General features: G+C 36.5%; 1 protein-coding gene across 1 annotated transcript in view; it reads right to left on the bottom strand.

The window, feature by feature from the left end:
• ABI3BP (ABI family member 3 binding protein) overlaps positions 1-12767 on the bottom strand; it is a 216487-nt gene that overhangs the window by 94510 nt on the left and 109210 nt on the right. Inside the window, exons 20-29 of the mRNA XM_065875880.1 lie at positions 12055-12129; positions 7789-7830; positions 6903-6944; positions 5862-5942; positions 5370-5417; positions 4228-4290; positions 4038-4112; positions 3300-3347; positions 1741-1800; positions 838-933 (exon numbers count right to left, since the gene is read on the bottom strand). Coding sequence (XP_065731952.1) covers positions 838-933; positions 1741-1800; positions 3300-3347; positions 4038-4112; positions 4228-4290; positions 5370-5417; positions 5862-5942; positions 6903-6944; positions 7789-7830; positions 12055-12129 — 630 coding nt within the window. The remainder of the gene's footprint in view (positions 1-837; positions 934-1740; positions 1801-3299; positions 3348-4037; positions 4113-4227; positions 4291-5369; positions 5418-5861; positions 5943-6902; positions 6945-7788; positions 7831-12054; positions 12130-12767) is intronic.

Here is a 12767-nt window from a genome sequence, read left to right as displayed (position 1 = left end):
AACAAAGCCATATAAAAGAGCAAGATACAAAGGGTCATTCAGTCTACAAAACTTGTCAGTTCATCTCTCTGTTATCAGGACAGAAAAGGGCTGACTGGAGGGTACGCTGCAGCCAAGTGGCTCACATCCAAGCATTGAAGTCAGGAACTCAGGTCCTCTTCACAGACCCATCTAAAAGTAGCACTGCTGACCACAATTTCTGAGCACCAGCCAAGTAAACACTGCACTTCTCCTTTCTCACAATCAAGTTCTATTTCCAAGTCCTATCCTTCTGCTGTCATCCACACATATGGCACCTTCCAGCTTCTGTTTGTTATTCCTGCTCATCCCTCCAACAAATCTACAAACTATACACATTTCAAGGTCCACATGACACTTATCACTCCCATGGATCTTTCACTTCTCTAAGAATTAACTAACAGTTGGTAAAACTCAATAAATATGTTGCTTTTGCCCATTTTCCTTTCTATCCGTATATGAACGGTTTCACACAAGAGCAGCTTCCTCCCTCAATGAAGCCAAGTCCCTTGTTATTTCTAAACTATTCCTCACAAATGCTAATGTGGCAGTTCATTAAATATGAGACTAATTGAACTAAATAGGCTAGATACTCAACTAGATACGTTTTTGCGGAGCCAGAATCAAAGAGAAAATGTAATCGAATGGTGAGAGAAGCAAATAAAATACAAGGTACCAAGAAGATACTAAGTAGCGTGAGGAAGTCACATGAATTGACTAGAGCACTTGTAACTTGGGCATCCATCCTGAAGGATCACAGGGTTACACTCCCACCACAGTATCACATCCAACAAGGTTCCACAGGTACCACATATTTACCTAGTTTGGCCTGAGGTGTCTCTGGGCTTGGCGTGGTTTTATGTTTGGGACGTGGACGTGGACGACGTTTTCTTGTTCTTTGTGATGTTTTTGGAGCTGAAGAAAGGAAACTGGTTAATGTTGTCTTATGACTCCAGAAAAAAAGGATGACACACGGCTCTAGGTTTTATAAAATTTTGCTAGATTTTCTGGAGTCTTGAGAAATTTGTCTCTGGGGTTTGGAATTTTCTTTGTCATCCATATGCCAAAAAAAAAGTTGTGGGGGGTTGTCTGCTGACAGTTCTTTTGAGAAAGAACATATAACATTATTTTAATTATCTGAAAACTTTACTGTTATTGCTGGTATCAGATTTTCAAAGAGAACCCCGATCCAAGGGACGTCAGAAGCACAGCATGTCTACATCACATTAGAGAGGGACACAGGCTCACCTGCTTTGGGGAGATTATATTTAGAAATGACTTGGTTTAGGCACACATCCCATTAAACATTATTAGACTAAACACATCTCATTTCTTAAAATCATTGGTAGACCATAAAAATGCCTGGAATATCTTAAAACAACTTTCTTTTGATGGCCACAGAATTATACCTGATGTTTATAGGGCAGAGACTCCTAACTGCATTTGGAATTCAGCAGAACCACTGGCTCTGTAAAGCTTTAAGAATGCTGGATAATGTGGGTGATAGATACTCTGCACTAGCTTCATAGATGCTTATATTCTAACCAAGTGACTTATTTTAAACATCCTCAGTATGTTCAAAATGAAAGAATATAGCTGAGTGACAAAAAGGGATGATGAAAAAATCTTACAGAAGAGAAAACCCTTTGACCAACATAGTAATGGAATAGACTGGACCATGAACAGAAAATGCTCTTGCCTGAAGACATCAAAGGTCATTACCTAATGTTGTCCAAGGAGCCTCAGTTCTCAGAGTTACAGGTTCAATGTCTCTGGCAGGAACTGACCAAAAGCAATACAATAAACGATGGAGGTTTAAGAAACATAGGAAAAGAAACAAAATTATCTTGAAAGTGAATCCTTTTAATCCTGTAATGTTTAAAAAGCATTTATGAACTCTGGAAAAAGAGTATTTGTTCTGTAATAACTGGCTGTACTCTGGTACCCATTTATCTCACAAAACGGCCATACCCCTTGCACTTTGCATCCCTGTGAGGCCAATGAAAAGTAGGTTTTTTGGTGTTTAATTATATGATTGCAGCTGTATTGGAAACTTGGCTCCAAAAAAATCTCTTAGCTGTCTGATATGTATTTTAAATTACTCTGAAAAATTATTATGAAAACTTCTGTTAGTATTTGAAAGGTTTTCACCACCATTATTAATATATTTTTTTGAGAAATGGTGGTAGTGGTGAGAATTTTTAAAAATGTTCTTAATCAGTCTGATTATTGGAGATCTGTGACAGTTATGCAAAAGATAACCTTGTGCCCTTTCTCCACAATAAAGGTGATACTCTTTGCTACAATTTGTCCTTATTTATTCATTTATTTCAAATGGATACTTGGGAGATAACTATTCAAGTGAGGAACAGAGATGATTAAGAAAAAGGTCTGAAAAGTAATAATTCAACTTTTGTCTGAATAAACAGGATTCCTCTAATTCTCTAATATTCTGAAATGATTGAATTACACATTGGTATAAAATTAAGACTTATGACTCCTTGGTTTTAAAATAGTGTCTCTATTTTTCAAGTCCATAAGATTAAATGTAACATTAAAATATCGTACCACCAAAAACTCTGTAAGCATTTATATGGAGATTGCCTTTTGCTGACTGTCCAAGATAACATAGCACAGAGTTGGTTTAAGCCACATCTGAGAACATCTTCTGAACGAAAGGAAAACATGGCATCCGGAAGAGACAGAAAGTGAGAACCACAGGACAAAACAATATTCAAAGCTGATTGCCTTCAAACAAAAGAGGAAAATCCCTATTTTGTTTGGAGTTCAACACCACAGGACGGATTTATCAACAGAAAGGTCCGGTTGCATTCGAACATTATGGAATCAAGAAGAAAGGACTTTTGCGAGAAAGAGACAATTTGTATTTCCTCAAGGCCCAACCAGCTTTTTCATTGTCCCTCTCCCACATCATAAATTATACATACATAAAAGCAGAGATTTCAAAAATGTCCTGGTTTGAATGATGGATGGAGAAAGCACCTGTAACTCTTGCCAACATCAAGTGCTGCAAGCAATCTGACTATCTCTGAAGATGATCAAAGAACAAAAAACATTCAGGGATTGTAAGCTGAGCGGCAGCTGTAAGAATGCCTAATTATATTAAAAAGGTCCTTGTTGAAAATAGTAAACAATTTTGGGGAATGAATGAAAACGAGGATGCATGACAATTGTTTACACAAGAGACTACAGACAGTGATGGAAATGAGAGGGGCAAATTCAGAGAAACATTGACCAAGAGGGAAGACATCCATCGTTACCTATGGTTGTGGAGGGCGCTTCATTCTCAAATGTAACAGGCTCAAAGACTGCACCATAAAAAATAAACAGATATAAGAAACAAAACTAAGGAAAGCTAGACTTTTAGGTGCTCATTGATGCTTAATTCACAGGACACAGAACTTGGTTTATTCTAAGCTGATATAAATTGCCTCCTTGAGAGACTTATTATGAGAGATGCTCTCAGTAAATTAGAATTTTATACTAATTGGCATCTTAGGAGAAAATGTCACTTGGAAAACAACTGAATTTTCAGAACTATTATATAATATCTTCTTATTTAGTAGAAAATCACTTAGTTCATAGGTACCATTTGAAGAGCCAATAAGGTATTTTAGAGAAAGCCAATCTCCATGTGCCTATAAAGGAAGAACACAGGGTCAGCCTCCCTAGTGGCAGCTGCTAAAATCACTTTCAAAAATGCTCCAGATACAGAAAAACCAGGCTTCTATTCATTACAAACCCGAACCGAGAAGACAGAACCTAAAAATGCTTTAAGAGTGGAATCTGTCAGACAATCTGATATAAAATTAATTTCCCAAACATTAATTTGTTCATTTAACACATGAAACACAAGTGTGGCTACTTTGAGAAGATAACGAACAAAAAAACCATGGTATTTGGGTTTCTATGCTTTTATGATGTGACAAACTGTAAGCATCTTCAGCAACATCCCCAGAGAAAAAGCTTCTTAAGCCGAAGCACTGGAAATTGTTTACCGGATTTAGGTGGTGGCGTATCTGGTTTTGCTGTGGTTTTGGGCTTAGGAAGTAATTGCTTTGGTGATTTTGAATCTGAAGGAAAAAGGTGCTATAATTAGTGTCATGTCAGAGCTGTGAATGTCAAGATTAGCGCTACTTACACACCGTTTTCCTAGTTATAGATTAAGACATTGAAAGTAGAGATTACCAGGCTGGATTTGAGGTACATCTGGTCTACGTGTAGTTTTAGGTCTTTCGGATGGTTTCGACACTATAGAAAAAAGTATTAAGGTCACAGCTGTAACTGTCAATAATTAAGGGCACATATGCACAAGCAAAGATACTATATAAATTCAGTGAATATACAACAAAATTAATTCCTGGGGTGGGAAGGGTGGGAAATGTGTCCGTTCCTACTGATTTTTCTGAAAGAAAAAAACCTTCAGGAAATGTTCAAAATGTGTCTCTCAACAAAAGTAAGGAGAACTATAAGAAGACTTTTTTCTGTATAAGTAATTTTTAAAATGACAAGTATAATAGTTCTGTTTCTTACTGGATAGGTTTTTTTTCCTTTTCCCCAGTATAAAAACAGTAAGGTAGAAATTTGAAACTTGCTTAGTAGGAAATCAGGAAAGTAACCCATAGATACTTGAAATTATACAGCATGTTACATGGCTATTTATTTCTGGAATTTTCTAAAGTAAACCAGTGATAGATTTATTGTGAATGCTGAGAAATTATAATGAAATAATCATAATCAAAACAGCATTAGGACTGACAACAATAAAACCAGCTGGAGACTTTTAATATTCTCAAGTTACAAAGACCATACTATTTTTATCTTGGACCCTAGACAAAGAACAGTGTGTGTGACTTTGGTTATCAAAACATACTCAAAAAAATTCCCCAGAGAAACAGAAAAGCTGAAGGAGCCATTATTTCATGCAGCTGTTTAAGAGGGAAAGTCTTACAAGTTGAATGAGTAAAGCAATGAAATGGTAATCACGACGCGGGAATAGAACATTGCCATTTGCCAAGTCCAGGATGAGCACGGAAGTCCCTGAGAAAGAGTCGACGGTTTTCTCTACACGAGGACACATCATGGGAGGACAGAGGGTTTCTGGAAAACCAGGAAGTTGTGTTCAAAACCATGGACTTTCCCTGAATTAGCATACAGAATTCTTCTAGAAGTTTCCTATCTTCAGGCTCTTCAGACCCAGATAGGAAAGGTGAGGGAAAGCATGGAACAAAACTGTGACACTGTGTATAGAATTGCAGTCATGCCTGGGCAGAGAGCAGGAAAAGCAAAAGTGACAACCTGGGAAAGCAATTGGAGGAGACCAGAATTACCAACTGTGGGCACCAAGGGCTCCGGGTGTACCGTAGCAGGTTCCAGAGCTACAGAGGCAAAAAACCAAAAATACTAATTATGTCAAGAAGCAGCATCTTGAGGAAGAAAACATTACTCTTCCATCTTTACTTAAACCGTGTACTTTTTTTGAATGTGATTTTCCTTTTTATTTTTCCAATTTGCCCCTCTTCTCCCTATTGCTTTCCCACATCTCATCTGCCATGAATACGCATCTTACGTAAAAGTTTTATGGTGCCCTACTTTAACGATCCACTTAGTGGCCCAGCTTACTGCTGTGTATACTTAATAACTACAAATAAAAATATAAACGTATTCATAAAACGTGAATTTAGAAAGTATAGATCCTTAAATATAGAAATCGATTACACTGGTTCCTAAAGCCCAGCTATTTAGGCGGTAGGTAGCTACTATATCAGAAACTACCATATTCCACTTTCTATGTTAATTGGAACCCTGAACATCACATTTACCAGGTTTGGACTTGGGCACATCTGGACTAGGTGTGGTTTTAGGGCGGGGACGACGACCTGGTCGTTTGGTCTTTGGTGGAGCTGAAGAAAGAAAATCAGCTAGTTAATACACAAAAGGTGGCCCCACAAACTGACCATCAATACTACGTGTATCTTAGAAGCACATTTAAGCCCTTTGATTTATTGCAGATATGTATCCTCCTGTTTGCCACTTTCTGTCATTATTTACCCAGTTAAATGAGGTCTTGAATAATGGATTTTTATTTTATTTTTTGCCAAATATTTATAAATAACTGTTCAAAAGATCTCTCTATTCTATTTTGAGGTGGAAAATTCAGAACTTTGTACAGCTTGGAGAAGACGGTCTCATTAAATTTTTGAAGGTATATGTTTAACAGGAACATGAGAAAAGTTACTTTTAGAAGTCACTAGGGATAAAAACTAAAATTTATTTGGCCTAAGATTCAAAAGGAAATGTTTTTCGCTTAGCATTTAAAAATCTGCAAATCAACATGGGGTGGGGTGGGGGAAAGGGAGGGTGGGATGAATTGGGAGATTAGGTCGGACATAAATACACTACTATGTGTAAAGTAGATAGCTAGTGGGAAGCTGCTGTACAACACAGGGAGCTCGGCTTGGTGCTCTGTGATGACCTAGATGGGTGGGAAGGGGGGTGGGGTGGGAGGGAGGTCCAAGGGGGAGGGGATATACGTATACTGATACATATATAGCTGCTTCACTTCAGTGTACAGCAGAAACTAACACAACATTGTAAAGCAATTATACTCCAATAAAAAAAAATCTGTAAATCAGAACCATGTGCAAAAAGGCTTTGAATTCTCAAATTATTTCAGGGAAGGCAACTTTTAAAGAATGAGATATAATTTTTAGACTATAGGATTTAAAATTTTTCTCCAAAGGAATAGAGAACACACACACACACAAATGGACATTAATGAACAAATCCATTAATGTGAGCCTGTTAATAAAGATGCCAGCAGTCAGGAAAAGGAAAAAAAGGTAGGTCACTCACTGCATTACCTAATGTTGTTGTTGAAGGTTTAGTTCCCAGTGTTCCAGGTTCTAAGACTGCGCGAAAAATGATCAAGAAGGAATCAAAATCAACGGAAAGATGATGAACTTTAGTAAAATATGAAAAATGCTTAATTTTTAAGTACTAAGTCGAGCAATCATAAATGGTGAAACTTTTATCCATATAAGAAATTCCTTTTTTATGTAAATAGATTCCTGTGTTTTTAGACAAAATGAACAAAAACGCAGCTGGTCAGTTAAGTTTGGAAAGAGAAATGGAAAAAAAAAAAGGCATGACTCTCATTTGGAAGATGTAAATGCAATAAAGTAACCAACAACTCATGTTATGAAGGAAAATGTGAATAACTGGCTAAGACAGCACTAGCAGAACAGCTTTTGCTCTCTTGAAGGAAAAGAAGCTACATAGACTGGGGTGAATTTTTATATTTTTCTCATTTAATGAATTTCCTAGTGACACATCAGGATATTTAGATCTGGAAAGACCATAATGCTTTTCAAGAAAGTCTGCAAATGTTAGAGTTTTGAAAGTAAGAAAAACACCTCTAAAAGTGAAAGCACAAATATGTCCTGGGGAGGCCATGGTCCTCTATGGGAAATAACCAGGTTAAAACAAGCTCAGGACATGGTGCTCAAATACAAGGAGGGACAGCAAGGAATGTGACAAATCAAAATCAGTATGGCTTTCATGGCTGTCTCAGAGCTTCCACTTCAGCACAGGCAGGGAGTTTATCTTCTGGTGAAAATGGCTGAAAGAAAGATCTGAAGGACAACAAAGAAATAATGTTTTGAAAAGCCAAAGCTAAGCACAAAGTTGAACATAGAGGGTGTGAAAGAAAGAGAATTCTTTTTCACTCACTAAAGCAAACTTCATTACCTATTGGCGGCTGTGATGGTGGTGGAGTCTCAGGTTCCAGGGCTGCAATAAAAGCAAGTATTATCAAAGGGGATGCTGATGAGCACCATTTAAGCTAGAAATTAAAGGTCCTTTACCATAATAAGTGTTCTCTCATTGGTGAACCATCAGGTTCTATTGGCTTATGAAATAAAGCTCAATCAGCCTGCAGCCTCTCCACAAACCACAACAGAAGAAAGAATTCTAATTTTTGTTGTTGATTTTTAGCTATTTTCCCCACTACTGCTCCTCGTGCCTGAGGAGATATTAAAGGAAATCAGTGTAGCCTCTCAGAGGTTGTTCACCTGCCATTTTATTTTCATGCAGGACAGTCGGTTTCACCCAAGAAAATGGGAAGAGGCAACAGACCCATCAGACCTGTGACCGTGCCTTAGCTCTGTTAGTTTGGGATGATTTTCAGCCTGACTGGATCTGATATTCTTTCACAAAAAATAGGAATGGAACTTACAGTCTAAAAGGGGCCACAAGTGTTCATACGGTGTTCCCCGTATTTACTAGTATCTATTGCTGGTGAACAAATTGATTTACATATGAAATTTATTCCATTTAAATTATCAAATCAATAGAAGTCAGAAAGTAGTCTCAGATTTCATCAAATGCTGAATAAATTGAATAACAATATTATATAAATATTCTGACAGATAAATTCTCCAATGCCATTCAGATTAGCAGTAAATAAATTATACCTCATGCTGAATATAGTTTGGTTAAAAAGTCTATTTGGGTTTTTTAAAAGAAGATCATCCAATAGAGGTTTCCTATTCTGTAGAACAAAAAGAATTCTTTTCTTTCAAGAAGAAAATAAAAAAGGAAATCAGTTGTTGAAATACAAAACAAAGTGAATATTCTTTGACTTTTTTTTTTCTTACAGAAAGAAACCAATTAATATGGCACCTACTGACCAGCTTAACAGAACTTAAATCATTTTGCACTTATGTATTCCTTATATTACATTTACCAGGGTTATCTCTGATATTTCTGGACTAGGGGATATGGAAGGTTTGGGGGAAGCATGTAGTGACTCTTTAGCAACTAAAAAAGAAAATATAATAATAAATAACTAGGATAGAGAATTTTCATTTATTCTGAATGCAAGGCATAATAGCACAAGGTGTTACTGAAATGTAGCATCATTCATTAGAATGTCTGTGGCCAAAAAAAAAGAATTCTGATTTCTCAAGAACTTGTCAGAAATAGATTATAACAGATGAATGGCAGAGCTGCAGTGATGTACGAGATAGAAGTACACTAGGCAAAGTAAAAAAATGTGTGTGTGGGAGGGGGAGGGGGCGTGGCTAAATGTCAGAGTCTACAGGAGAAAGGGAAAATAAATAGTAGATATCAGTAATTAAATACAATATCAAAAAGCATTCACATCTGAAAATAGCAAAAAACAAAAATTCTCTTGAAACTTTGGAGTTGTAATTCAGGTTTTAATTTCTACAAAGTTGCCTTCTAAAAGTGTGAAAAAGTAAGATTTGGTACTTGTAGCACCTTTTAGCTTTCACAAAGATCAAAGAATGCTGTCTTTTGAATTTTATAAAGAAAAATCAGCATTTTTTAGGTCCTGAGACTGAGGCCAAATAGGTATGGAGCCCCATCAATTAAGCTTCCAATTCACCTGAATATAAAAATATTAAAGTCAGTGTTATTAAAAGTAAATACATCTTCTGATAAGACTTCCTCTATTTCATAGTCTTAAGGTATTACCGATAAAGGTGCAAAAATGTTCCATAAAAAAAGCTGAGTGGCATGCAAATAACTATACCACTCACCTCAGCACAAAACAAAGAAAACTAAAACCCTCTCATGGATTTGTGGCTAGCAATGAGTACAATTTACTATTCTGTCCACCGTGTCAGAGAAATGCATACAACAAACAGCTGTAATCGGAGGTCTCTCCCTTTTTTTCAGATCCTTAAAAGCTTGAAGAGCCGAACGTCATTACAATCTTAATAATTAACTATGAAGGAAACAATTCTTATTGGATGAGGCAGACAAGTTGGGACATGGTAGATGTCTGGGATTTTCAAGAAAGTGTTGGATTCTGCTTATAAAACAAACCAAAACCAATGTGGGTTTTTACTCGTTAGCTTAACCACAAAGGAAAACCAAAGGAAAAGCAGCCTGTATGGAAAGTGAAACAGAAAAACAGGAGACTGTGAGGAGAGGGCTGAGAAAGGCAATGAATGACTCAAATCACAAAGCTTTTGGTGGTTTATTTGCTCTCTTGAACCTTGGCAGGAGAAGAAGTATTTAGCAGAGCTATAGTGGTGGTTGCCATAAAATAAATACATTTTAAAAAGCTAAAACCCAAGCAATGGTTTATAGAGAACCAGTCATCACCCTATGTTGCCTCAGGCCACTCAAAGTCAACATGAGTTAGCTTAAGTTTAGGCACAGATTCTGAAGTGGTGATACTTGCTGTTAGGGGAAGAGTGGCTATTCTTAGGTGATTAGAAGGTAGAAATCAAAGGAATATAAACCCATTAGCTTCCAAATGATTTCCCCCATTTTAAAGGAAAATGTCAAATTAAGAAATCTCTTTGCTCAAATACCTTACAGTGATAAGAACACACTCTCCCACCTTGATCTGTATTAATGAATTTCCTCTCAGAAACATTTTATTCCCCCAGAAACCACTAAAAGTAATAATATAGCTTATCATGAATAAATGGTAATAAACATTAGGAGACATTTTTTGATGTTTTCAAATGTTACCTTGTAACAACAGAAATAATTAGATTGGAAAAACATTTACTTAAAGTTGGTGACCCCAAATGGCAGGGGGTGCTGGTGGGATGAATTGGGAGATTGGGATTGACATATATACACTAATATGTATAAAATGGATAACTAATAAGAACCTGCTGTATAAAAAAATAAAATTCAAAAATAAATAAATAAAAAGTTGGTGACCCAAACAGAGAGTAATATTTCTCGAGCCGCTTGGTAATAGGTCCCTATTCAAAATACAGCTTAAATGTAAGAGTTACTACCTTATTCTAAAGTCCTCTGGGCATAATTTTAAAATAAATGTACATGAAATCCTTCTCTCAGATAGCTGACTGTCAGAGTTCTATGATTTAAACTGCTAGGGCTCTTGAGTTTTATTAGCTATGCTTCTTTCTCCTAATAACCTCTCTGAGTTAGAATACTTCATTCCATTTCTCTGACTTGGAGACCTCACCCCTGGTCACAGCATCAACTATACTCCCTTTGCCTAATCTATAATTTCTTTCCCTCTGACACCTACAACACCTGGAAATCTCACTGCCTCTTTAAAAGGAGTCATGAGAATTCTCTTTCTGAGCAGTTACGCTTTTCTTCCTTACCCATGTCTTTGCAAAAAACAAATCATGCCCACTTAAGCAGAAAACCTCTTGCTTTAATAATCCTACCTTGTAAATATACATTAATGAAAAATCCATATTACAGTGAGAAATATATTCTTCCCAGAGCTAAGGGGTTAAAGTTTTGATGAAAATAATGAGTTGTGATGAAGTTCCCCATATATAATCTCATAAATCAACATTTCAGACTGTTGTAGAGATTCTGGATAGATGGAAAAAACAATTTGATCATTTAACATGTCCTGCAATCCTTGTGCAGGGAATTGTCTCTGTTTTTAATTACATACACAGAATAACCCCTCCCTGCAAAAAAAGAAGAAAAAAAAACCCTTTTTTCTTCAGCAAAACATCATTAATGTCTCCTGAGAGGTAAACAGAAGTCAGTGTTCGGAAATCAGACCCAATTTAGAAAGAAGCCATAGAACATTAGGGAAATACAACCATTGCTAGTCATGCAGCCCGAGAACTGAGAAGGCCCCAAACAAGGCAGAGTTCTTAGGGGATGGAAAGACTTCTCCACTTCTCAGCTGAAAGGCTACTGTTTAGTGTGATCTGAATTCCAATCAACTTTGGCACTGGAAACGATTTCACAGTCCTAGACAAGGGAGTCCTCAATCCTTCCCACCACTCTATTTCTGTGCTTTCTCTGTGATGGTCATGAACATAATGAAACACCACACAGCTCAGAGAGATGCTATGATAATATCAGAGGAGTTGGCTATAAACGACATCATTTCATCGCACTTTCACTCTTTTCATGGAAAGTTATATCAAATACCAAGATGCAAATCAGAAGTTCTTGCTCCAAAGAGTGGCATAAAATAACTTTTCAACCCTACTTTTGGAATATCAAAATAAAGCTCAGGGTAATTACCAGGTTTGGTGTGTGTCACTTCTGGACTGAGAGGGATTTTAGGTTTCAAAGAAATAAACTGTGTTTTACTGGGAGCTGGAAAAATAAAGAAACAAAATAATCAACAAATCAATAATTAGTCATTTCAGTGTCTAAAACCGCAAAAGGAAAACCTATACCTCAAGTGCTATAAACCCGTCATCTTGGATGATTTTGGATTCCATTAAAATAATACTTCACAGAGCACCATTTAATGAAAATACAGTAATAAATTTTCATCTTTTTGAAAAAGCATTTCAAGAGAAATAGCATTGTCACTAGTCACCACAACTACCCAAAGACAGCGATTTTAACCCATGATTAGAAAACAAAAATCAGTGTAATGATTTTGCACCTTATTTCACATTTCTCAGCCACATCTAAATCTTTAAGCATCAGAAAAGAGAAATGTTTTAAAATTAATATTTACTGATAGGTATAATGTTATGATCTACGGCATAAAGAGATTTTTACTAACACCATAACAGAAAGCTGTTTTGCCAAATGAAGTTGAACTTGAGGGCTTTACTTAAAAAAATGGAGAACTGTGTATAAGACGCAGCTTTAAAAACAATGGTTGCGTAGAAGATGACAAATCATCAGTGGTTTAACGGCTCTCCAAGGTACAGGATGATGTCTAAATGCTGAGTTCACATCAACCACCACACGGCCAGCTATCCAAAACCATGAAAGTC

Source organism: Phocoena phocoena, chromosome 4, assembly GCF_963924675.1.
Source record: "Phocoena phocoena chromosome 4, mPhoPho1.1, whole genome shotgun sequence".
Lineage (NCBI taxonomy): Eukaryota > Metazoa > Chordata > Mammalia > Artiodactyla > Phocoenidae > Phocoena > Phocoena phocoena.
The sequence above is the reverse complement of the archived record's forward strand: the minus strand, read 5'-3'. Positions and strand labels throughout refer to the sequence as shown.